Genomic DNA, 27,600 nt, shown 5'->3' with positions numbered 1-27,600 from the left:
CTAAATGTGTGTCTGCAGAAGTTAATGTTTGCTGCCTTAAACTAAATTATATATATTTTATACATTTATATATATATATTTGATGATGAATTTAGAACACGGTACTGTTTGATCTTTAAAGATGTACAAATGTAAATAGCCCGGTATTTAATTCCCTTCCTTGGCTCACAGCTTCTTGTTTTGTAAATTGCCGCCTCTGTAATGTCGTCTTTGTTGTTATGTTATGATTTTGCTGTGTCATGTTTTTTCCTGTTGTACATGATGTAATGCCATGTAAAATAATGAACTCTCCAACTCTGACGGCTTTGTGTGTCTCTGTGTGTTTTGTTTCTGACTATTTTCGCTTGTGGTTTTCCACCAAGAGGATGGCTAACAAGTGAAGCATTGTGGCCACAATCTCTCTGCAACTCACAGGAGGGATGAAAGTGACAACCTCAGGGCTGAAAGCACATCATTAGCATTGGCTTATGCTGAAACTACCCCAAGGGTATCGGTGACAGAGCATTAGTCCTGGCCGGGCAGACATCACTTAGAACTACAGGCACTACTATGGGGAGGAAGCTGGGCAGGCGGGTCAGGAAGAGCACACGCTTCTGAGCGAGGGCCCTTATCTCGCGTGTGCATGCCACACCTGCGATATGATGCAACAAATGCCTCAGAGGAACATGAGCTGTTTTGTTTATTTACTGACATATCCTCCTTCCAATTTGTTACCTAATAGGTCCTAATGCACAGGGCAGGGCTTATACAAACATGCAATGCATAAAGAGTTTGCCTGTAATATCAAAGCCACTGTGATTGTGAAACAATTAAAAAAACAAGGCTCATGATGGCGAGGGAGACCAGTAAGATAGGCAGGGCTGTTAATGCCAAGAAATAGGCCTGGAAGTCCGCTGGGTTTTAGGATCTGCTGTACAGTCTACAAAAGGGTGTGATATGAAACTGGATATGTGAGCATTTAAAACCATAGGTGATTCAATAAGAAAGAGGATTGACAAAAGCAAGAAAGGAAGCCATTCAGTCATGGAGAACTAATGTTCGTTGTCAAGTTAGTAGAAGGTCCAAGGTGGTGTCTGCATGTAGTTGATGAGAACACGAGGGGTGTTATTCTCCCAGAGAGTCACTCTGCTGATTGGTATAAATGTCCCCTTTCACAGATCGACAAACCTCATACATTTGTGAAACCAGTCAGTTGGCATGCAAAAGAAGAAACCCTTAGTGACCGCAAAGACCACATGGGATGGGTTGAACCAAAGCCTCATGCAGAGGGGAGTAGTCCAGCCATTAAGAAGAGGAATTAAATGGACAGAGAAGCAAAAAATACTTCTTAAAACATTCCACTGTCAGATTCAATCAGTGTATTTTTCATGGTGGTGAGCTGAATATCCCTTATAATAAAGTAGACTTTTAAGTTTCAGAACAGAACTCTGACTCCCCATTATACATTTTTGAAATCTTCACTCCACAGTCCTTGTGCCTGATCTTCCAGTGTCAGTTTGGAAGCAGCTCCCCTCCCCTGAATGTCAACAGTTGTCTTCAGACAGCAGTAACCTATTCCTTGGACTCGAGGCAGCTTCCTCGCCTCCTGCCCTTCTGAAGTGTTATCATCACAGGAGCTTGGCCTTAGTAGTGCTAGCAATGACCAGCCACTCTTCGAGTGAGACAGGGTTGCAGTTCGATCACAGAACATAATTTCAATTTCAAAATAAATAACTTTGAAAAACCCAGTCTGCTATATTATTTTGCAGTACTCCAAAATGAAAATCAGCATTATGTCTTCTGTAACTAGTAAAAATAGCATCAAAACATCTAAAATTCAGTAATAATCAGAGTGTAGTCTGAAGCGTCCATGAAATGGAGCAGATCTTTCTTAGAGCTGCCCCTCCATCAGCTTCTCATCTGTTTCCTGAATTGGAATTAATCTTTAGTCCTCGCCTGCAAGAATTTGCAAAGATCTGCCCATCCCACCTGTCACTTGTTGCATCCATTTTGCAGGACGAGGTGGTTTGAGAGACACTCTGGTGACATACATGACTGAAAACAGGACTATGTTAAATATCTGGCATGTTCTTAATCTTCTTTTTTGTGAAAGTTGGCCATGGCATGGGCCTTTTTAATCATCAGGGTGGCACTTCCATTCTCCTCCAGGGATCCTCATCCATAGTTTTGCAGCTTGAATCTGGATTCACTATTATTATGTTTCTTATATATGTTTCTTATATAGCGCCTGAATCGACCCCCGAAGGGGTATCTCCGCGCTTGCCTTGGGAACCCGTCCTGGCTTTTCCCTGTGAGATAGCCCCTACAGGGCATCCCCAAGGTGAAAGCCAGGCATCCCGCCGCGGGGGGGCCGCTGTGGAGATTAAGCAAGCCCTATGCTGTGCATTATTCCGCGGTCTAGTGGTTGGGTCCGGAATCGTAGTCTTTTCTTTGGTGTTTTTTTATTTTTTTCGTAGCCCAGGTGGGCGTCGACGTCCCACCTTTTGGTGTCCTTCCGGTGACGTCGGCACGCTTCCTGCTTGGGCTCCCACCAATGGGCACCATCTTCAGATTCTTTTTTCCGCCGTTGGGTCTGGATCGTTCCCGAGAGGGCTCCAGAGTTTTGGAGAAAAGAAGAAGCCAAAAACCAGTTTTTGGACGAAGAGGATTGTGAAGACGACGAGAGACTACACCATCGAAGGGGACGACGAAGGAGAAGGAGAACTTCGAGGACTTCGATGCCCGACAGAGAATGCGCGCACAGGGGGCCCCCTGAACGCAAGGCATGGACTACACTCCGTTTAAATTCTGCCGTATCTGCCACCACAAATACGCGCAGAAGGACCAGCACCCGGTTTGCAACCTCTGCCTACCGGTCGACCACGAGAGCAAGGACTTCAACGCCTGCTCCACCTTCACGCCGAAGACTCTCCGGGTTAGAGAGCGCCAGCGAAGAGCTAACTTTAGCATGCAGGGCAAGGGCCAGCCACTGTCCCTTCGAGACCTGGCGATCTCTACCGACGAGGAAGACAACGCCGCCGGAGAAGACGACGACTACACGGTCGTAGAGACCGATAAGAAGACTCCTAAAAAGGTAGGAGACTCGACAGCCCCGAAAGACTCTCGACAGTCTGAACCAGACTCTCGAAAACACGAGGGCAAGCCCTCGAAAGCACCGGCGCCGAAACTTCGGTGTACGCGGCTGCACCCAGGCCCAGCGGATCCTCCGAGAAGGACTCCCAGGCACCGAAGACCGGCGAACAGCCAAGGTCGTCGAAGAGTCGTCCCCGAAAGGGAACGTTCGACGCCGAAAGAGGAGGACCCGAAGAACACTTAGGCACCTATAAAAGACCCGAAGCCAGTCTCGGCGCCAAAGCCCATCTCGGCGCCGACGTATCCGCCGAAGAGAACGGCAGAACCATTTGATGCCGAACAGGCCGTCCAAATGGGGAAGAAGAGACGGCTCGAGGCCGAGATGGAGAACATCCTGCAGCGAAAGAGAGAATTCGACGAAAGGATGAAGAGCTTTGTAATTCCATCGAAACCAAAGCCATTGGTCGTCGAGATGGACGAGGAAGAGGAATACGACGTCGAAGGAGCGTCGGAGACCCCAGAACCACTGGAAGATCCAGAAGAGGAAGCCCCCTACTACGAAGAGGAGGCAGATGACGACCAGAGGACAACACTCAGCTCGGCATCCTCTGAGACACTGGACCTGGAGTGGCAGGACCTCGACAACGCGAGTCCAGAGGAAGGCGTCGACAAGTATCCGTCGAAGCCCTCGCCGCCTGATGACATTGAAATATACAATGCAGTCATCAGAAACGCAGCAACTGCCTTGGGGGTGAAACTGGACGAGGAAAAGCCTGAGGCGGATTTCCTCCTGGAAACACTGCTACCAACACAAACTAGGAGCCAGTATCTACCTATGCTCGAAAGCATCAAGGCACAGGGGAGAGAGGCTTTCAAGGAGCCTGCAACTTGCAAGTCCGTCACTCCCAGAACGGAGAAGTACAAGCACTCCTCCAAGAACTCGCCCTACATTCAGGGATCGGTCACTGCAGACTCCATCATTGCGTTGACCGCTAGGAAGAGGGCCAATGTGCCAACTACTTCAGGGCCACTCCCAGACAAAGACTAGAAAAGCAGAAGGATGGACCTGACGGGCTGAAAAATTGAGAGGAATGCCGCAATGCACTGGCGCATGACGAATTCCAGCGCTCTACTGAACAGGCACCAGTACCAAATCCTGGACGAGCTGGGCCAGTTACATAAGCACCTCCCACAAGAATACCAACAGAGGGCTTCACACCTTGTTGAGGAGGGGAAGAATGTCGTGAATTCTTGCCTCAAACCTGCCTTGGACGGAGCTGACACGTCCAGCAGGCTAATGATGCTGGGCATCACGGAGAGAAGACAAGCCTGGCTCAGGATCTCAGGCTGCAAGCTGGAGGTGCAACACAACATCCGGAACACCCCGTTCAACACCCAAACACAACAAGGGCAACAGAAGCAACCCTTGCAATACCAGCAAAGGGGCCAGTCCTTTCGCAGGAGGGCGAATGGACGTGGACAGAATAGAAGAGGGGGACAACAACACACCTCTAAGTGACTCTGTCACGCAACAGGTCCACACCCATGCAAAAATTCCCAGGGTGGAGCACAGCTACAACAACAAGGAGTTGCAGGGACTAAACATCAGCGAGCATGTAAGACCGGTGGGAAGAAGAATACACCTTTTCTTTCAGGAGTGGAAGGAAATAACCACAGACAAATGGATACTCAACATCATTCAGTTCAGGTACTGCATAGAGTTGGAAAGAACACCGCCAAACAAAAGACCAAGAAGAAGGGTGCTACCAAAGAAGGAGCTAGAACTACTTCAAAAGGAAGCAAAGGATCTCCTGCAAAAGGAGCGGAGACTTCATGGTCACCATAGACCTCAAGGATGCCTACCTGCAAATCCCAATGAACAGGGGCACAAACATCTGCTGAGATTTACCATCAACAAAGATCACTACTAGTTCACGACCCTAGCCTTTGGACTAAAACCTGCCCCAAGGGTCTTCACAAAGCGCCTCGCAGCAGTCGCAGCGCACCTAAGGAGGGAAGGGATCCACGTTTACCCTTACCTGGACGATTGGCTAATAAAAGCAAGTTCATACAAGACATGCAAACAGCACGCACAGCGAGTGACATGCACACTAATGGCCCTTGGATTCTCTATCTACTGGGGGAAATCCTCAGTGAACACAGAACAAGTAAAAATCTTCCTGGGAGCACAGATCAACACCTTACAGAGCAAGGTGTTCACCAGCGAAAAGAGAACACTGGCACTGCTGAAGGAGACGTGCCTCTACCAGAAGGGGCGAGCTCTGACAGTGAGGACGGCGAGCAAAATAATGGGTATGATGTCCTCATGCATACATCTAGTGCTAAACGTACGGCTCCACATGAGACCATTCCAGGAAAGGCTACAGGACCAATGGTCACAGGCTACTGGTCGTTGGGAAGATCTAGTGGCTGTAACGAACTCAGTGCAAGAAGAGATATCATGGTGGAACAAGGGGAACATAACAGAAGGGAGGCCTCTAACACCACCAACCCCAATGGTGACCATCACCACAGACGCATCCCAGAAGGGATGGGGAGCACACATGGAAAAACTCAGAGTGAGGGGTCTGTGGACACCAGCGGATGCGGTCAAACACATCAACTACCTGGAACTGAAGACCGTTTTTCCTCACAATAAAGGCCTTCCAGACGAAGCTGTACGACAAAAGAGTGTTGATCCAAATAGACAACACAACAGCGATGTTCTACATCAACAAGCAGGGAGGAACACAATCAGCCCCACTATCAAAACTAGCACAGGAAATATGGAGATGGGCCATCCCGCTCAAAATAGACCTGCTAGCCATACACCTACCAGGGAAGGACAATGTGGAAGCGGACTGGCTCAGCAGACAAACATCGGCATCCCACGAATGGGAGCTCAATGCACAGGAAACAAGGAAGCTGTTCGGCAGGTGGGGAATACCGTCAATAGACCTGTTTGCAACACGCCAGAATGCAAAATGCCGAAACTTCGCATCCAGGCAACCAGGGGAAGGGTCCCTGGGGAATGCCCTATGGATAAGCTGGTCGAAGACATTTGCTTACGCTTTTCCACTGATTCCTCTGATACACAAAGTACTCAGCAAGTGCAGAACCAGCAACATAACCCTGATACTGGTCGCACCCCAATGGGCCAGGCAGACATGGTACTTTCAGATCATGGAGATGACACAGAGTACACCCCACAAATTCGGGAAAAGAAAAGACCTACCCTCCATGGAAAACTGAGAGGTGCTGCACCCAGAACCAGAGAGCCTCAGCCTAGCAGCATGGCTTCTGAAGACATAGAATTTACACATCTAAAACTACCGGAGAGCACCCTAAGGGTATTATGAGAGGCAAGAAGGCCCAGCACACGAAGGTGCTATGTGGCAAAATGGAAGAGGTTCACACTATGGTGCAGAAAGAAAAAGCTACACAAAAAGATGAAAAAGGAATCAACAGTGCTTAAATACCTCAAGCAAAATTGAACTCATCCTCGCTAATAGTACACTTGGCAGCGATAGTTGCTTACACAAGAGGAGAAACAGTCAAAAGCTTGTTTACATCACTGATAGTAAAGAGATTCCTGGAAGGGGCAAAGAGGATCGCACCGCCAAAGAGGTTGCCACCACCAGCATGGAACCTTAATTTAGTCCTAACGGAACTCATGAAAGTGCCTTTTGAACCAATTCATAAGGCCTCTCTACAAATGCTAGCTATGAAAACAGCATTCTTAGCGGCAATCACCTCGCTGTGCAAGGTGAGCGAACTACAAGCGCTAACGCTACAAGAACCATACATCCAAATACACAATGATAGGGTGGTGATGAGAACGGACCCACACTTTATGCCAAAGGTGGTGTCAGGGTTCCACATCAACCAGACGATACAAATTCCAAGTTTCTTCCAGAAACCAGCAACAAGCGTAGAAAGGGCACCGCACACTCTGGACGCCAGAAGGACAGTCATGCAAAGAACTAAGGAACACAGGAAAACAAAACAGTTATTTGTGTCCTTCCCAAACAGTTTCATGGGAAAACCAATAACTAAGGGAACCATTGCACGATGGATCGCGCAAACCATACAATTCGGCCACAAGCAGGCAGGGCAGGAACTAGCAGAGGGGCTACGAGCCGACTCCACCAGGAAAAAGGGAATTACTATAGCCTTCCTGGCTAACACACCCATTCAAGACATATGCCTGGCGGCAACATGGGCTTCAGTGCAAACCTTCACAAAGCACTACTGTGTGGATGTACAAATGAACAAGGAAGCACAAGTAGGACAGAAAGTACTTCAACATATATTCAACAACCAACGCTCATCTTCCACCCAGCCGCCACAAAAGTAACAAACCGCTTCAAAGTCTATGCATAGCATAGTGAATCCAGAAAGATTCACACTGCAAAACAAATAGTTTCTTACCTGTCGATGTAGTTTTGCAGCTTGAAGATCTTTCTGGATTCACTAGCGAACCCACCCACCTCTGCCTGAAAGATGAGGCTGGAGAAAGAGGTGGCATAAACAAGGAGAATGCTGAAACCGACTACTTAAAAGTCAAAGCGGGTAAATAACTTACTTGAACATTGCCATGGATTCGGAAACAGAACACAAACGAGAGAAAAAGAATCCGAAGATGGCGCCCAAGGGTGGGAGCTTCCGCAGGAAGCATGCCGACGTCACAGGAAGGACACCAAAAGGTGAGACGTCGACGCCCACCTGGGCTACGTAAAAAACAACAACAAAAAACAAACAAAAGACTACGATTCCGGACCCAACCACTAGACCGCGGAATAATGCACAGCATAGTGAATCCAGAAAGATCTTCAAGCTGCAAAACTACATCGACAGGTAAGAAACTATTCGTAATCAGTACTGAACTGTCCTGGCAGCGCGATCAGGAGCACCTTAAAATATATATGTATTGTGGCTGTAGATATATGTGCTCTGCATGATCCTGTCATCCAGTGTTGTGCCTGGACATCTGCAACTTGTTTTTATTCAAAGACGTTCTAATCATGAGATCTGTTATGAGTATACCCTGTTTCCACTATGTACCAGCGTATAGACTCCACCTCAGATTGCTTTCTTTCAACATCGGACTCAGATGCTCGGCAATGCTGCTCCGAGATTGACCCATTAATACACATGGGGTCTCCCCTCTAGGTTCCTCCTCAGTTCCAGTGGCTTCCTCTTTCAACCGTGTAACAAAAACAACAATACTCCGCAGGAGAAAACGTCTGCTTGGATGCCAGGACTTTCGATCCAGTAGTCAATGGTCAGGGCACTTCATTGCTTTGCGACATTGAGCCACCATCCTCTCAAGCACTCATAGTGGCTTTTTCGAGAATGTTCCTAGGGCAGCATTACGGAAAGTACTTCCTCTTATGCCCCACTTATAACATCACATTTCCTTGGAGCGTCCATCACAAGGTCTGCAACCTCTACCTTTTGTCAAAACAAGTTAGGATTTCCTGTAAAGCCTGTCTTGCGTTCAGATGAAAAAGGATCCCTAAGGTACCTTTAGAAAAGAAGGTGGGCGTATCGGCTTATCGGACCTAGAAATCTAGGGATCATCCAAGAAAGGGTGGAGCTTTTTGGGGGACCGGTGATTTCATGCATAGGAATTGTACTGTTCACCACATTGGACATGTACCTGCTATAGGAATGCCTCACATGGCATTGTAATAATCTAGTGTCGGTTACACCAGGGCTCAACATGACTTCTCAAGTCCATGTATTGGGGACCTCCTGCTTCCACATTGTATGTATGCTGGGAAAAATCTTCAAGCCCTTGCCTCTTAGCACTTGACAGAGTGTCACACAAGCACTCATCCCCAGCAGGCTGGACTACAGCAACACTCTATATACCGGAATCTCCAAACAACTTCTACACAGTCTCCAGACCGTCCACAACACCTCTGCAAGACTCGACCTTCGGTGCTGCACCCACTTCACACTGCATGTTAGGAAGCTTCACTGGGCTCCCATTCACAAGCACGGCCAATTCAAACTCTTCACGCTCACCTACAAAGCTCTACACAACACAGGACCAGAATACCTGAACAGCTGCATACACCTCCCCCACCCACCAGACACCTACCCTTTGCCTCGCCTTCACTCTCACACATTCCCCACATCCGCAAAATCAAAACTGCGGGTCGCACATTCTCCTACATGCAATGACCTCCCCCAACACAGCAGAGCCTCCTCACTGCTTGAGTTCTACTTGCGGACCAACAACAAACCTCCACACCCAGCCCCAGCTCCTGGATACCCTTTCGGGTGATAACAAAACATATAATATCACAAGATACAAAGTCAAGCCTTGTCTGAAATGGCCAACAGTTTTGGAGCCAAAGACATCCCAGGCGCCAGGGAGTCTGAAGCCAGGCCGACCAGCATTACAGCAGCTCAAGGCGGAGATCGTCCAGGGGTCATCTTCTCCAAATGCTCTGAAGTCGAGGAGGGGGATACATTCATTGAGTCGGCAATCCACATGTCAGCATCAGGACAGAAGATGAAATTGACACCATGTTCCCCAATGGTACCCAGGTGCGTCTCAAGCCCTGAAACACCTGTTGACAGAACATCGCTTCCATTGCAGTCCGGCGTCGAGCCCTGAGTCAAACTGGAAAGGGCACAGTTCTTAGGGTTCCACTCTTTACACCAGGACGCCTGGACTTGAGAGACTGGCTAAACACCACCAAAGACCCCATCCAGCGGTATGGAACTACATCGCCCTTTGACGCTGCCTCAGCCCAAGGCTGTGAAAAGCCAAACTATGCCAAAAATCGATGCCGCCTCTGGCTCAAGGCCCAGAAAGCCACACTCTGAGCTGGAATAGATTCTGAAACCATTTCTGCAATTGGCATAAAAGCCGGCACCAAAGAACCTCTCTCCCAGAGGACTGCATGGGGATCCAGCTTGAAGCCTGAAGCCCACTGCTCGTACCTGTTGGATATCTTAGTGGAAAAGATTTAGGTCTTACTGAATATCCAAATGGGTAGACCCCGATAAACTTTTTGTGCAGGAGATTGTTCCTTGCCTCCTGCACGTATACAAGGCAGGCCTCTCCCATATATGTCTATCTGCTTACTTTGAACCACAGTTGCAGCGTACCTTCCATACAGACAACTCCTCCATCTTTAACATCCCAGTCATTGAGACCTGCTTTGAGAGTCTAAAGAGAATAACACCCCCAAGGACCCCTCCATCTCCTCTCTGGAGCCTCAGTATGGTCCTCACACGACTCACGGGTCCTCCTTTTGAACCACTGCCATCGTGTGAATTACAGTTCTCATCTTTGAAGGTTGCTTTCCTAATTGTAATCACCTCCCTTTAGTGCATTAACGAGCTTCGAGGTCTTCTAGTCAAGAACCATTTTTTCAGGTTCACAAAGGTGCCAGTTCTTTGCACCGACTCTAAATGTATGCTCAAAATTGTTTCACCTTTCCACATGAACCAGACCGTTGAGCTGCCTATATTCTCACAACCAGAGTCCGTAGCAGAAAGAACCCTTCACGCTGTGGGTGTCAAGAGATCGTCTATGGACTACATTGGTAGAACTAAACCCCTTAGAAAGTCTGCTCAACCTTTTTTAGCCTTCGCTAAATTCCACAGCGGTCGTGTCATCTCTAAAGCTGGCATTGCCAGGTGAATAGTTAAGTGCGACAGACTTGCTTTGTCAAGGCTAAGCTCACACACACCTGTGCCCCCTAGAACGCACTCTACATGCAAACAGGGCGCAACTCTAGCCGTTTTTGGGCAAGATCCATTTAATAGATATCTGCACGGGTCAATGCCACATACGAGCAGTATTGTGTTAATGTTCTTGCACATCAACAGGCTTTACTTGGTCAATTGGCCTTAAAAATACCTCTTCAGGCATCTGCTTCCTAGACACCACTTTGGAGAGGGACTGCTTTATAGTTTATGCAGAGCGTGTTTATCTAAAACGACACGTGCTACGAGCGGAAAATGTTGCTTACCATGTAACCATAGGTTCCTAGCATGTGGTGCTGTAGATTCCCATGCCCACACCTCCCCGTTATTTTCCATATCAGTTCATCCTTTTAATATGCACAGTATCTTCTGCCTTCAAACCTGATCACAGCTCATCCGCTGAGCAGAGATGTGTCCGAGCCGGTGTGCTGGTGCATTTTGGACGAAGGGTGGAGTCACAGTAGTTCTCGTGACTAACTTTTTCAAGAAAAATCAAGTTGCAAACATTTGCACTCCAACACCAGATGTCCGAAGTATGCAGCACATGTGAATCTACATAGATTGATAGATAGATAGATAGATAGATAGATCTCTTTCACAATCCTATTTTAAAAAGAAACTGTCTTCTGCAGAAGGACTGTGTGTGTGGCTGAGGATATGTGGCTGAGTCTTGTCACGCCTATGCCCTTTTCTTCAAACCTCTGCAGCGTGTGCACCTACATGGGTTGGCAGTGGCACCTCTGAGGCCACAATTTGCCCAAAAAAGAGAAATAAAAAGCTGTAAGCTTGCAATGTTGCGTGCCCTCTGTTCGGTGACCGTGTCTGGCTCGCAGTACCCGTGCCTGACTAGAGCGATGAAGATACTGGATTCTGTCATCCCATGGGTTCTGATAACGCCAGCCGTCCATAGCGCAGTGAAGCCCTCTGTAGCACCCACATCTCTGCGCTGGTGCTTTCGGCCTGGAGGTAGGAAGTGCATGTTTTCTTCTGAGCACTACAGTTGTCTTCCGTGCATGCCACGTTTGACGCATGGAATAGATGTTGCATGAATTACGTTCGCATAATTATAAGTTATAATTAACTTTAGACTCTGATTAGGCCGATTTGGAATTAATGAAGATGCTTCGGTTGGTGATGGGGTCTTTGCTTAATTTAGTGATGGATTAATGATGAGTACCGCATGCAATTATACACCTGCAGAAGTGGATTCATTCTATCATGAGTGGCAAAGTAGGCATTTTGATTTCTTGCCTCCATGTGTTTGGTATTGGTGGTATATGCATGCGTTCGTCAGATGTTGTCCTCTCCAGTGAACCCATATGTTGAATCGATCTACAATGCGTAAAACAGCGCTTCCAACCTATAGCGTGAGTCGCGGGTCCCAGGGCGGCTTCCGTCACCAGGGCGTACAAAGGGAAGCAGCTTACGATAACTGGCTGGGATCAGGGCTGATGGTGGTGCCATGGAGGGGGAGGAGAGATGTGATGGGGTAGTAGGGCAGTCTAGCATGGTATGTGCTCTACAGGGTGTGGCGGTAGGGGCAGGTAAGGGCTGTGGTCAATAGTTGGCTAGTGATTGGTGGTAGGTGTGGGGGTGCATAGGTGAGGGTTAAGGTAGAGATTGGTAAGTTTCTGATTCTGTGACCTTGAGCTACAACTGAACTTCGCGCTGTCCAACATACACAGAACCTGCTTCTCCCAGACTCATGGAGAGTTTCCATGTTATCCTCCTTTCTATTAACATCCCTATCTTATCAAGGGCTTCCTCCTTTTCCTTACCTAACCATTCATCTACCTACTCATCACCATGCCTAGTGCCTCCACCCCACTCAGATCCTAGGAGCTATTGTTCGCTGAGACACCCCAGGACGAGTCCTTATATTCTATTCTCTTCTATTCATTTAAGTTTTTCTGCAGCATTAAGACTGCCCACCTACCCTGGGGCACTTTACATCCAGAGCAGGACACCCGAAGGGTTGGTTCCAGGGTCTGCCAGGTCTTTCCGGCCACTATCCTTGTTGGATTAGTGAGGGCGAGCGTTTGAACCTCACTTCCGCAGGTGGTGGTGTGTTTACAACTCAGACACGCAAGACACAATGAACTCCATGTCCACCAAGGACTTAGGACTACATGTATCGAAATTGTATATTGCAAATACCTAATTATGAATTTGCAATGAGGTAATCGCAATTTATAATGTATAAAACTGTATAAGAGTTTCATATAGCGATTCCTAGGGGGCGCAAATCGCTCTACCTCATTAATATTAATGAGGTAGATCTCAATTTGCGACCGCCTAGGAATCGCAAAAATCCTGTGGATGCTGGCCTGCTGGAGTCAGCAGATCACCATGTCGGTGACTTTAAATATATATATATATATTTTTTAAATGAATGCAGCCTGTTTTCCATAAAGGAAAACGGGATACGTTTCAAAAACAAAAATGAAATTTTTCTTTCCATTTTTTAAGAGTAGGCAGTAGTCTGTTGTACCACTGCCTGCTCTTAAAAAATGCTGTAACAGACATTCACAATGGGACAGGGGTCCCTTGAGGACCCCTTCCCATTTGCAAATGGGTTACCACCTATTTGAAGTAGGTGATAAAATGCGAATGTTTTGCAACCATATTTCGGTCACAAAAAATAGTATTAGGAAGGACTGCCCTAAACACACCCCCTTCCTAATAGCGAATCACAAACCCCCCTATACGTGTACCATTGTTTACTATTTAGCAATTTTTTGTTCTCTTCTCAATTGCTGGGTACATTTCATTTTGTCCTCTCTTCCAACTTATTGTAAAGCGATCTGATATCCTTCGGGATCTTGTTCACGCTATATATACCTTTATGAATAAATACATAAAATAAATTGTGCTATTCGCAAAATATGGTTTGCTGCTTCAGAAAAGTAATTTTCTGTTCACAAACTGGCCATATCTGCGAATCAGCCCATTTGTGAAGACAAAAATGCTTGATGCAAGTGCCCCTAAATTTGTAAGGAGAATAGTTCTTTACATAAACTAGGGTAATTGAAATAGAAGATACACAAAAAGAGAGCTAGCATCTTCCTGTAAGCCAAAATTAACCAGAGCACGTTTACAACATTTTCAAACTCAAGCAGTTGTTAACCTTTTGATTTCCGCGATACTGTCGTGGTACCTGACCAACGTGGCTATCTGGTAGAAGAGGCTTGGCGGACAGCCTACTCCCCCCTCTGGGAGTTGCTGTCAGGGTACCTGACCAAGATGGCTGACCGGTAGAAGAGGCTTGGCGGACAGCCTACTCCCCCCTCTGGGAGTTGCTGTCAGGGTACCTGACCAAGATGGCTGCCCGGTAGAAGAGGCTTGGCGGACAGCCCACTCCCCCCTCTGGGAGTTGCTGTCAAAGTACCTGACCAAGATGGCTGTCTGGTAAAAGAGGCTTGGCGGACAGCCCACCTCCCCCTTCTGGGAGATACTGTCAAAGTACCTGACCAAGATGGCTGTCTGGTAAAAGAGGCTTGGCGGACAGCCCACTCCCCCCTCTGGGAGATACTGTCAGGGTACCTGACCAAGATGGCTGCCCGGTAGAAGAGGCTTGGCGGACAGCCCACTCCCCCCTCTGGGAGATACTGTCAGGAGACCTGACCAAGATGGCTGCCCGGTAGAAGAGGCTTGGCGGACAGTCCACTCCCCCCTCTGGGAGTTACTGTCAGGAGACCTGACCAAGATGGCTGTCTGGTAAAAGAGGCTTGGCGGACAGCCCACTCCCCCCTCTGGGAGATACTGTCAGGGTACCTGACCAAGATGGCTGCCCGGTAGAAGAGGCTTGGCGGACAGCCCACTCCCCCCTCTGGGAGATACTGTCAGGAGACCTGACCAAGATGGCTGCCCGGTAGAAGAGGCTTGGCGGACAGCCCACTCCCCCCTCTGGGAGATACTGTCAGGAGACCTGACCAAGATGGCTGTCCGGTAGAAGAGGCTTGGCGGACAGCCCACTCCCCCCTCTGGGAGATACTGTCAGGGTACCTGACCAAGACTGCTCTTTGGTACAAGACGCTTGGTGGACTCTAGTTTGGGGTTTAGACTGGAGAACAGCCGCCTCCTATGACCTCGTGCTTCCATGTGGGGTCGGAGAAGTTGACCATCAAAGTGGTCTTTTTCCTAAAATGAGAGGGGCAAGTCCAGCAGCCATTCAAAGGTGGGATGACATCCACATCAGCTCTGCTTCTATGACTTGATGGTCTGCTTTTTTTTCATTCTGCCATCAATTGTCTCTGTTCGCACCGCAAATCAGAAGGTCAAGGGTGGCTCTTCGCCCTATAGTCCCAGCACCATTCTTTACATCTTGGCTTTCTGTATCCCCTCCACCCTCTTTCTGCTGCCCTGGTGTAGTTGGGATAATATGGGGAATAGGATAATAAAGTAGGGCGCCGACAAGGTCCCAAAGACCAATGAACTGTAAGGCTGTGCTCCAAGGGCAGGGCATGTGGAGGGGGTGCAGGGCTTTGCTCCAAGGGCAGGGCATGTGAAGGGGGCAGCAGGGCTGAAGAGAGGGCAGCAGGGTTGTGCTCTAAGGGCAGGGCATGTGGAGAGGGCAGTAGGGCTGTGCTCCAAGGGCAGGGCATGTTGAGGGGGAGCAAGGCTGTGCTCCAAGGGCAGGGCATGTTGAGGGGGAGCAAGGCTGTGCTCCAAGGGCAGGGCACGTGGATGGGGCAGCATGGCTGTGGAGACGACAGCGGGACTGTGCTCCAAGGGTAGGGCATGCGGAGAGGGGAGCAGGGCTGTGCTCCATTGGTAGGGCATGTGGAGAGGGGAGCAGGGCTGTGCTCCAAGGGCAGGGCATGTGAAGGTGAGCCGGGCTGTCCTCCAAGGGCAGGGCATGTGGAGGGGGAGCAGGGCTGTGCTCCAAGGGCGGGGCATGTGAAGGGGGCAGCAGACCTGTGCTCCAAGGACAGGGCATGTGGAGGGGGAGCAGGGCTATGCTCCAAGGGCAGGGCCGTGGAGGGTGAGCAGGGCTGTGCTCCAAGAGCAGGGCATGTGGAGAGGGGACCAGGGCTGTGCTCCAAGGGCAGGGCATGTGGAGAGGGGAGCAGGGCAGGGAATGTGGAGGGGCAGCAGAGCTGGTCTCCATGGCAGGACATGTGGAGAGGGAAGAAGAGAGACAAATAAACAGCATGGCCAGGCAAGCAACATGACAGATCTTCCTGAGCAGGTCTTGCTGAGAGGGAAGTGGGTAGATCAACTGGGCTGCAGGGAGAAGCGAGCAGAATGACTGGACACCGTGGGCAGGACTTCTAGAGAGGGAAGCAGGGAGACCGACTGGCAGCAGGGCCCGACTCCAGGAGTTGTGGGGAAGGAAGCAGGGTGCTCAATGGAGCAAAGGGGTTGGGCTCCCTGGGCAGGAATCGTGGAGAGGGAATTAGGAAGACTCACATGGCATCCTGGCTAGGCGAGCAGCACGACGGGGCTCCCGGGGCAGAACTTGCGGAGAGGGCAACATGAAGACCAATCGGGTGGCAGGGCTGGGTCTGTGTGCAGGAATGTTCAACCCAGCTATAAAGGCCCTAGTAAAGGAATACTCTGTGCAGATAAGAAGAAGCCATGTAGAACTGCCATGGGGTGAAGACGTTTATTGAGGTGCCCATCTCTGTTGGATACATTTGTAATGGGGATGTTGGAAGGGAGGGTTTACAGCTCTGACTCAGCAGGTCTTGAAGCCCTCATCTTTCTGCATTGTCCTTGCATGCCATGTTTCTGAAGGATGCGTCTACCTGCAGATTCCTCACCTTTGAATATCCCAGTTTTCAGTCTATTTTGAAATATTTTTATTTGCATTTTATCATGGAACAACAATACAGTCATGTCATCATTGGTCAGCACACCCCGTCCCCCCGCCCCCCACCCTCTGATCCTCACCAATAAAAGCAATACAATATTATTCACATCGAGAAAGGTCACCAGAGCTTTCCACGCCCATGGTAATAGTGTCCTGGCCGACTGCCTTACACCGTACTCCTATCTGTGGGTGCGCTTTGACCCATTATCCCTTTTCATAGCCCCCCCCATCGAGGCAATGATACTTCTGCCACCGACTCCATACTCTACCAAATTTCTTAGGGCAGCCCCATGCCTTATAAGTGACTCTTTCAGCTGCCATGTAGAGATCCATACCTCTCCGCCATTCCTCCAATTGTGGTATCCTGGCTGCCCCCCACTTCTTTGCCACGTCCCTCTTCGCAACCACCAAGGCCAGGACCAGGAAAATCAGGCGCGGGAGTGCAAGATCAACATCATTGGTTATACCCAACAGGACTAATTTAGGGTCAAGTGGCAGGGAAGTCTCCAGTACCTTCCCCAGTTCTCTCAGGATCCCCGCCCAATACTCCTGAATCATCGGACAAGACCATATTACGTGGTAGAAATCCCCCCCTCTTGTCCACATCTCAGGCAATTTGGATCTCCGGCTCTACCCATTTTGTGTAGGCGTACCCTATTAAAATAGGTTCTATGAAGTACGTTGAGCTGAATGAGCCTCAACCGGGACTTAATAGCTACCTCCCTCTGGTGCATGAGTACAGTGTCCCAGTCTACCGTATCCATTTCACCAACCTCCCTCTCCCACTTACTCCTATGGGTACTTAGATCGTTTGGCATGTTGTTCATAAGAGTTCTGTTTGTGATCGACACTGCCCTTTCCTATACTTGTTCCTGGAGCTGGCGGCCTTCTAATGGTGCATATTCAGGGAGTGCCTGCTGGGACCCCCTCCGCCTGCCATGCATGTCTCAGTTGTGCATATTTAAAATATTGCGTTCGGAGCAAGCCAAATTCCGCCCGCAACACCTGGAACGGCTTCAAGTCCCCCTTGGCCGTCAAGTCCCCGAGCGTCGAGATCCCTAGATCGTCCCACCTCTTAAACCCCTTCAATTTATTCAGTTCCTGCAGCCAGGTGCAATGCCACAACAGCGTTTGTCTGATGGGCCTCTTCTCCCAGCCTATTGTTTTATTCGCTCGGTTCCATACCATCAACGTAAGTCTAGTAGCTGGCAGCAGCCTCCCTTTCCCTTTGCCCCTGTATAAACAATGATTATACAGGCGAGCGCCCATTGTGTACCTTTCAAGTGCATATGTGGGGTGTGAGGCCGAGGCGTGGAACCAGTCATTGATGGGCACTAAGTGTTCCGCCCAGTAATAGGCCTCGATATTTGGAAGTGAGATCCCTCCACTGTACTGGTGCCTTTGTACGGTCATCAGTGCTATCCGGGGTTCCTTTCCTAACCACAGGAGGGTTCTCAGTCCTGCATTAAATGTAAATGTAAATTGATACTTGTATAGCGCACTACTCACCCGCAAGGGTCTCAAGGCGCTTGTACGAATACCGCTGTGGAACCCGTCCTGGCTTTCCTTGTAAGGCGTCCACTCCTGGGCACCCCCAAGGTGGAGGCCAGGCATCCTTAGCGTTGTGGGGGCCGTTGTGGAGATTAAGCAAGCTATTGCCCAGAGTTGCAGAGTGGGACTCTACGATTGGAATAGGCACCGAGGCGAGCATTATCAGGTCCGTGGAATTTTGAGTCCAAGACCCGCCGAGGCGGGGAATTGAACCCTGGTCCCGGGCTAGACCTCTGCATCAGGGTCTGCCGCTCTAACCATTGAGCCACACTTCTCCACCTTTACCTACACCTTCTCCGCATTAGTTTGCGTGAACACCCTACGGGGAAGGGGGTAATATTCGTTTTGGAATGCGTACAGGAGCTTGGGCAATGTCATCATTTTAAACATGCCTGCATGGCCCAGGAGTGTAAGGGGTAGGAGTCGCCATCTACTTGCATCCTCTATAAAATTACGCATTATCCGTCTAATGTTTTTATCATACGAGCGGCCACTATCTAGTGTCACAAACACTCCAAGGTACGTAAAGCCCTCACTAGTCGTCTGTAGCCTCTCTGGGAGGTACGTCCATTGTTCCTGTCCCCGGGGATCATACAGAACTAACTTATGCCAGTTTATCCTGTAACCTGCGTGGGCTCCGTATCTTTCAAGCTCTGTTAACAGTGCCGGAATTGTCGTTTCCGGGTGTGTTATGTAAAGGAGGACGTCGTCCGCATAGAGGGATATTTTTTCCTCCCCGGTGTCATGCTGCCCCAGCCGAAAACCTCTGATGTCTGTATTTTGCCTAATTGCTGTCGCAAGTACCTCTATCGTCAGCGTAAAGAGCAAGGGTGATAGGGGGCATCCCTGTCTGGTCCCCCGTCGCACTGGGAAGTCCCTTGATACCGCCCCGTTTACCTTAACCTTGGCTCTAGGGTCTGTATATAGCAGTCGCACCCACTGCCTAAACTTCGGACCAAGACCCAGTCGCTCCAGGACTCCCTCCAGAAAAGGCCAGTGGACCGCATCAAACGCCTTTTCAGCGTCGAGCGACAGAAACCAATGAGGGTCTCGTCTCTTTCCCACCTCCTGTAGCCAATTGTGAGTCCGTCGGAGGTTAAATCTAGTGACCCTAACCGGGAGGAACCCAGTTTGATCCAAATGGACCAGGTCCGGTATGACCCTTCTCAGTCTGAGGGCTAACACTGTCGCCAATAGCTTCAATTCGATATTTAAAAGGGAGATAGGGCGATAGGACGAACACTCATCAGGTGGTTTACCTTCCTTGTATATCGGGACTATCGTGGCCATGCGGAGATCCGGAGGCAAAACCCCCTCTTGTGCCGCCCCTTCAAAGAGTCCCAGCAGGTGGCGTGCCAGCAGATCTGCTGTTCGTTTAAAAAAACTCCGCCGGGAATCCATTGGGGCCGGGGGATTTTCCTGCACGCAGTTTAGCGAGGGCCACCTTCAGTTCATCTATCGTGACGTCGGCCTCCAAATCGTCGCTGGCCACAACATCCATCACAGGGAGGTCTAAGTGTGTTTAAGTGTGTCATATATTGCAGAGCGTCCTCTTGGGTCCCAAAGTCTCGTGCATCATAGAAGAATCGGTAGTGCTCTGCAAAGGCTTCAGCAACCTGAACATCTGACCTCGTCAGGTTCCCTTGTTCGTCACGTACGTCCACCCACCGGACATCTCTTTCTTTCCTGCTCAACCATGCCAGCAGTTTACCCGATATGTCCCCCACATCGTACAGACGGTGTAGCGTCGCCAGTGCCTGTGTTTTAGCCTACCCGTTACTAGATCCCTATACTGACATTGAGTATCCATCAACTTACGAAGGGTCCCCATGGCTTTATTAGCCTGATATTCTCTTTCCAACTCCAGTATGTGGGCTTCCAACTCCTCAATTTCTCTCTGGCCTTTCCAGGTCTCTTCTGCCAGCCTGTTCTGTGCTCTGTCTCTCATGACCGTCTTGAAGGCTTCCCAAAAGACCACTTTAGACGTGACCGACCCCTCATTTTCAGCTACGTAGACCTTTAGATCGGCCCTAAGGCCCTTCAATATAACCGGGTTCTGTAGGTCCCAGGCTGACAGTCTCCACGTTCCACCTCTCTGTGCCCCCTCCTCCCCATCTTCACCAGGAGGGATGAGTGGTCTGAGATCCCCCTTGCTTTGTATTCTGCTGAATCGCCTCTCGTCAGAACATGTTGGGCAAGGAAAATTTGTCTAGAATGGACCCTATGTGAGCTTGAAAAGAAGGAATAGGCCCTGTCGTCTGGGTGTAGCCACCTCCAGACATTTGTTAGTCCCAGGGTATCAATCATGATAGAGAGGAGGGTCGGAGATTGGTCCCTGGTCCTGTCTCCAGTTCTGTCTAACGTCGGGGTCAACACGTCATTGAACATGTCTTCCAATCCTAGACATCAGGGTCCCGAAATGGAACCTGTACTTCTTGCAGTTCAGGGTGCAGTCAATGGCTCAGGTTTTGTTAATTCTGGATACAGAAGACTGGATGGTGTCCCCTGACCTGTGTGATGTGTGTTTTATATGCCAATCCTAAGATCAGACCGGAGGTGCCTGCACTGTGTAGTGGGTTCTGCTCATTCCCAATTTGCGGTTCATCCATTCGGGCCGACTTCGGCACCTCAAGTCTTCATTAAGGTGATGGCAGTGGGAACAGCCCATATCAGGAGGCTGGGTATCCCAGCATTCCCATACCAGTACGAGTGGCAGCTCAAGGCGGTTCACCACCGTTTGCAACTTCATTACTGTTCAGTTTGGGGTTTTGAATCGGTGTGCCCAAAGCTCACCTGGCCTTTCAGCATCTCCTGTTCAAAGAGGTAATGCTAGATATGACCACGCTCGCCGCTTTCCCTCCTCCCCAGAGTACCTGGGACATTCGGATACGCTTCCAAGCATTCATCAGGGAACATGGGTTCCAGTCCTGACGGTCTTGCATCTGCTCGGATTGTTGGCTACTGCATCTTTCTGGATGCCCACGCATGCTGGCACATAAGGACCTTTCAGCTGTGCCTCTGCAGGCAGTGATTCCTACATCAAGGAGAGCTGACAGACTCATCATGATCTCCAGCGACCCCACAGCCAGTTTGAGCTGGTGAGGAATGAAGGAGAACTGTCTTTTTGGATTGCAGTTCTGTGTGAACTTTTCACAAAATGCCCTAAAAGGGCTGCAGAGGTTCATACAACAGTATTTTCAGACCAAAATCCAAGAAAAAGACACAATGCAAAAAGAAAAAGAGGGAATAATCATGACATTTCAGCCTGTGCAGTATGAGCTAGACAGTCCATACAAGACCTGTGATGAAAAGTACCATGCCACTAAACACTTGGAAATCCCTCCTCTCCACCCCTTCCCCTCCCACACCGGGGCCATCCAATAAAACCGGTTGCAGCGACCTCTCATAACACACCATATACAAAGGTCAATGACCACGCCAGATGAGCCTGTCTGAACAAAATTGAATGGTAACAGACCCCCAGGAAGGTACCCTGCAGGAAAGACGGCTAGTGACGCATAGTCTGAAAACTCCTGCCTACGACCTCCATACTCCCAAGGAGAACCTGTCTTGAGGGAAGTCCATCCGTCCCCCACCAACTGTTGCCACAGTAGTAACAGATGTGCCTAATTTGGGTGTGGCATCTGGAGATCAAAGGCCTCTGGTCACCGTAATAATAATAATAATAATAATAAGGGAATTTTAGGTAGGGCATTCCAGCTCTTCGCCACCAGGTAGCGAAATGATCTTCCTCCCATGCGAGACCTCCTTATCCTAGGGACCTTTAATAGGCCTCCCTGTGAGCAGCGCAGGGCGCGTGTTGGTACATGCCTGGTGACCAGGTTCTGGAGTGGTGCTGGCGCCTTCCCAGCAAGAATTCGATGACCAGTGCAGAGGGCTTTGAATTCGACTCTGCTCCTTACTGGCAGCCAGTGGAGGGTCTGAAGGGCTGCTATGGAGGCCGACCTTTTTGGAAATTTTAAAATGAGGCACGCTGCCGCATTCTGTAACACCTGAAGGCGATTTATTGCTTTACAGGTTGCTCCCAGATACAACAGATTGCCGTAGTCTAGGCGCGATGTGACGAGGGCATGCACCAGCGCTCTGCAGACAGACGTAGGAAGGAGATCTAGGACCTTCCGTAGGCTTTTTAGAACGCTGAAACAGACACCCGCCACACGGTCTATCTGGGGTCCAAAGGACAGGTTGGCGTCTAGCCAGACTCCAAGGTTCCTGACTTCCTGACGAGGTGTTGGAACCTCACCTAAGCATGGGGCCACCACGCCGATGACCAGACAGATGGGTTCCCTCCCACCACGAGCACCTCGGTCTTGCTGCCATTTAATTTAAGGCAGTTAGTGGACATCCAGGTTGCAAGGTCTTGCATGCTAGCTCTGAAACTGTCCATAGCAAGGCCGGGCGCACGCGAAAGGGAGATAACCAACTGCGTGTCATAGGCGTAGGACACAATTTGCAACCCGTGGCCCACAGCGATCAGAGCCACTGGGGAGACATAAAGAGTAGACCTTTCATTTTAATCTGCCAGAACTCTGAGCACTCGACCTTCCTCCTGTCTCTTCATGGTCTTCCTGTCCTCCAGATCTTGACAAACAATACAACTGAGATGTGGCATCAACAAACCAGGAGAAGTGGGATCTTACCTTATGTGTCGAGAAGCACTGAGTCTATGGACTCGTATTTCGCACACGACTAGCTATGGTGGTAGCGAACCGTCTGGCGAGTTCACTCAACATCAGAGCCAACATTCTCAGTCATCGTGCCAACCACAATGGGCATCTACACCCACTGGTGGTTCAGAAAATGTTTGCAATGTGAGGCACACCTGAGTGTGATCTGTGTGTCACGCACAACACCTATTGCCCAGCATTCTGTGCCCGTCAGCATCGGTTGCAAGGAGCTTTCGAGGATGAGTTGGAGTTTAAGTTTCTGCTGCACTTCATCTTCCCAACCACCTGCCACCCCCATTCTTTTGATTCCTCTGGTTCTGAGATAGATTTGGCAGGACCAGCCCAAAGTCATTCTCAATCGCCCTGACTGGTCGAGAAGGGTATGGGATGCAGGCTGATTGTACCGCTCCCCGTGTGCCCCCCTTCCTGGTGGACCTTCTTTTTCAATTGGGGGCCAGGTCCCAAACATCAATCTCGAAGGGTTACATCTTGATGCGTGGAGATTTTAGCGGGGGAATATGAGTCCCTTTCAGATTCCACCGCAGGTGGTCGACGTGATCCTGTCAGTCCGTCACCCCTCAACTAATTCAGTCTATTCGGGGCGATGGAATACATTTGTAGCTTTCATATCGGTGCTTGAAAGCAGAGTTAGCCAACATCCTCCCATTTGTGTTGTCCTTAGCTCAACAAGGTTTGCCAAGTTGGAACAGCCAAGAGATATATTGCACCATTGTCGGCTTGTTTGTCTCCAAGGTCTACCTTCTTTATTCAAGACTTGTGGTTGTTAGATTGTTGAAGAGTCTGGCTAACTTATTTCTTCCGGCCCCTTTTGTTATATCACAGTGAGACCTGAATTTAGTGTTGATATTTTTAGTAGATGGTCCATTTGATCATCCACATACGTGCTTATTGAGGCTTCTCACGTTGAAGACTGGTCTGGTTTCGATGACCTCAGCTTGTCGAGTTGGCAAGCTGCAGGCTCGGAGACTTCTCCCACCCTTCACAACTTCTTCCCTCATAAGCTTGTACTGCGAAATTGAGCAATATTCCTGCCAAATGAGATGTTCACTTCTCCTCTCGGGCAGTCCTGTCACCTTGCCTGCTTTTTATCTGCTGCGCCACCCCTTCATGGAGGTAGGTGCGGTTGCATAGGTTGGACCCCAAGTGTGCTTCAAATTTTTATATCAATCGCACTACGGAAATCCGGTTTAGTGACCAGTTCTTTGTAGCATACACGGGCATCAGAAAGGTAAAGCGGTTCAAGTAAGAACTCATTCCCATTGCCTTTTACTGTATGTATTAAAGCAAGGAAGCAGCCGTCCCAAGGAATGCGGGCTCATTCCACTAAGGCCAAGTCTTCCTCTGCAGCCTTAGCTAGAGGTGAGCCGCTCTCCTCTTTGGCAAAACACTACGGTGAATGAACGGTCACTTTGCCCACTCAGATTTGCAAACTTTCTTAGTTTAACAAAGTTTCCTTCAGACTCCTCTCCTATGGGGAGTATTGCTTGGGAATCTATTCACAGGCGTTGAATTTCACCGGCAGAAGTATCCATCAGAAGAACCTTGCTTACCTTGTACAACTATCTGGTGGATACTCTCATATACCTGCAGGCTCCTTTTTACTGAACACATTTTTTAAAGCCTTCTAAAGCTGCCAGTTTAGATTCTTGCACTGTATCCATTGCCTGTCTCGAATTATGTGCTTAAAAGTGGATGAGAACTGATGTCAGGGCCCGGTGTGGGTGTTATGCTGCTCCAGTGACGTCACCAAGACTTGCGGCCAGATGTAGGTAATCCAGATTTACCGATTCTAAAATACCGAATTTTACTGATTCGGTATTTTAGAATCAGTAAATGGGATGCAGGTATTCATTCGGTAAGTATTACCCAATCGGTAAGATTCAGTAAATACTGAATCGTTATTTACCGATTCGGTAATTCCCATTCATTCCTATGGACCTGAAGGCCCATAGGAATGAATGGGAATTACCGAATCGGTATATGCCGATTCGGTAAAAGGGGGAACACATGGAAGGGTGGCAGGGTGTCACTTTGACACCCTGTTGCACCCCTGAATAGTGTATGGGTGCACATGTTGCACACATACCCCCCTAAGGGCATGTATGTCTGCCACATGGCACTGTAATAATTTGCAAAAATGTGCTTCTTTTGGGGTTTTCAATATTTACCACCAACTTGTAGTTGATGGTAAATAACGAATCCTAAAATGGGAAAAGCACTCATTTGAGTACTCCCTACATTTAGGATTCGGTAATTTACCGAATCGGTATTTAAGAATTCGGTAATTAGGCTACCTACATCTGGCCCTAAATTTCCGGCAGTACTCGGGGCCAACGCCCTCTAGTGGTGCAGGAAAGCTAGGTCAGAAGCCTGTGGGCCCTGTCCTGCACCTGGGATATTCAAAGTTGAGGAATCTGCAGGTAGATGGAGTATGCACCAGAAAGATCTTAACTGAAGGTAAGCACCTATTTCAGCGGGGCTTGTAAACTGTTTGCTGCACCTGTCCTGATCTATGTTTCCTCTGTCACTAACAGGAGCAGCTCTGCTTGCCGCAGCACATCCTTGATGAAGATGGCCTCGCTAAAGTGGCCAGGACAGTGCAAGCCTTGCTGGACCTGTGTCAGAATGGCCCCAAGAGGATGTCACTCCGGGAAGGTTTGCGCAGATTCTAGCCTCTCCTCTGATACCCCGGACACAGAGGAGGATCTTCTACAGCTCACCGGTGTCTGCACCAATCCTCGCAGTCACCTGCCGCTCTAGCAGCCAGACTGCGGCTGCAGCATCACTTCGGAGGGGCTGTATAGATTTTGAATTGTGCATTTCACTCAACTCTTGCTCCAGGAGTAAAGGATTGTTGTGTCTGTGGAAGCCTCCTGCCTTCTGAGATGTAAATATGGATTGTATAAGGACACGTGCACGACTCTTTTTAAGAAATTCACAAACTGCTCTCTCGGTACATAAAAAGTAGATGTACTACAATATCCAGGAATTCAGCTGTTATCTCTCGGAAGGCCTCTTTCATTGCTATGAACACAGTGACATTTGACCAGCTGGACTTCCTTTCTTGCTCTGTGGCCTCATCATGTCTCCTCCGGTGAGGTAGCAAAGTGAGAACACCCCCAATCCCCACAACATTTTATAGACCTGTATTTATTGATAGACGTCCATTCTATCTATGAACCTCTTTCCAGAAGAGCCCACTGCCAGCTCTGTGTTGTCCCTGTCCTTTGAGCCTAATGTACAAATCCACCCAAGACTGGCTGTTCCTCGCAGCACCTTAAAAATATGTAGGGCCGTTGGTTTGTAGCTGACTCTGGGTCTTTATTTTAATATTAAACATTCCTTCTCTTCGATGATGTGGTGTTAATGTCTCCTGTTAACTACCAGTGCCTCGGCTCACTTTTTTACTGCAGACTTTGCCATGGGAAAGTGAAGTGTATGGTCTGTGTGTCTGGTGCAATGTATATATAGTGTGTGTGTGTGAGTGGGTGTGTCTGTGGGTGTGTGTGTGGTGCTGTGTGTGTGGGGAGATGCATATGGACTACACCGTGATGTTATGTAGGCTAGTACTTAGGAAGATCTTCCTGGAATCTTTCGAAAGTCATTTAATAATATAATTTGTATTGTATTGTAATTGCATTTATATATATGTTATCTCAATAGTTTGGAGCTCATCTGGTCTTCCGAAACCATCCTGAAGTGTGTGTATAGTGTGATTTATACAAATATGCAGACTCTACAGTGATCACCTTCAAGCTGGTGTTCTGATGACTTCATTGGGATGCTTCTGATGATCAAATACTGCTGGAGGACCACCCCTTGATGACGTCAAGATGGAAATTTATCACGCGAGAATTCTTTCATAATACATTGGGGATCGCACTGTATGGCTTGGGGATGGGGCTGTTTGACCCCAGGACCATTTCATCATGACTTAATTATGGGCTCTAGTACTTCCGGATGGTTTTATGATGAGTTGGGATGGGACAGGACTATTCAGAGTTGATGACGTCACAATGGGTTGCATTAATCCAGGATGATTTTGTGATGACTTAATTGTAAGCTGAACGGCTTGGAAGTCTGTACTGCTTCAGGATTGATGACTTCAAGGGGTTGCATTACTCCAGGATGACTTCATGATAAGTTAGGATGGGACTGTACTGCTTCAGCATTGATGACTTAACGACGGGCTGTAGCTCTTCAGGATGATTTCTTGATGAGTTAGGATGGGACTGTTCTAAATCAGGATTGATGACTACACGATGGACTGTAGCACTCCAGTATAATTTTGTGATGTGGTAGGGTGGGACTGTACTGCTTCAGTATTGATGACTTCATGACGGGCTGTAGCTCTTCAGGATGTTCTCTTGATGAGTTAGGATGGGGCTGTACTGCTTCAGTATTGATGACCATGATGGGCTGTAGCTCTTCAGGATCATCTCTTGATGAGTTAGGATGGGACTGTACTGCTTCAGCATTGATGACTTCATGACGGACTGTAGCACTCCAGTATAATTTTGTGATGTGGTAGGGTGGGACTGTTCTAAATCAGGATTGATTACTTCAAAGGGTTGCATTACTCCAGGATGATTTCATGATGAGTTAGGATGGGACTGTACTGCTTCAGGATTGATGACTTCATGACGGGCTGTAGCTCTTCAGGATGTTCTCTTGATGAGTTAGGATGGGACTGTACTGCTTCACTATTGATGACTTCATGAC

General features: G+C 48.8%; 1 protein-coding gene across 1 annotated transcript in view; it reads left to right on the top strand.

The window, feature by feature from the left end:
- LRCH4 (leucine rich repeats and calponin homology domain containing 4) overlaps positions 1 to 26,231 on the top strand; it is a 474,501-nt gene extending 448,270 nt beyond the window's left edge. The window contains exon 19 of the mRNA XM_086946200.1: positions 25,413 to 26,231. Within this exon, the coding sequence (XP_086802326.1) occupies positions 25,413 to 25,550 (138 nt within the window). The 3' untranslated portion in view covers positions 25,551 to 26,231. The remainder of the gene's footprint in view (positions 1 to 25,412) is intronic.
- The last annotated feature ends 1,369 nt before the right edge of the window (positions 26,232 to 27,600 follow it).

This window comes from Lissotriton vulgaris, chromosome 12 (genome assembly GCF_964263255.1).
Source record: "Lissotriton vulgaris chromosome 12, aLisVul1.2, whole genome shotgun sequence".
Classification (NCBI taxonomy): domain Eukaryota; kingdom Metazoa; phylum Chordata; class Amphibia; order Caudata; family Salamandridae; genus Lissotriton; species Lissotriton vulgaris.
The sequence above is the reverse complement of the archived record's forward strand: the minus strand, read 5'-3'. Positions and strand labels throughout refer to the sequence as shown.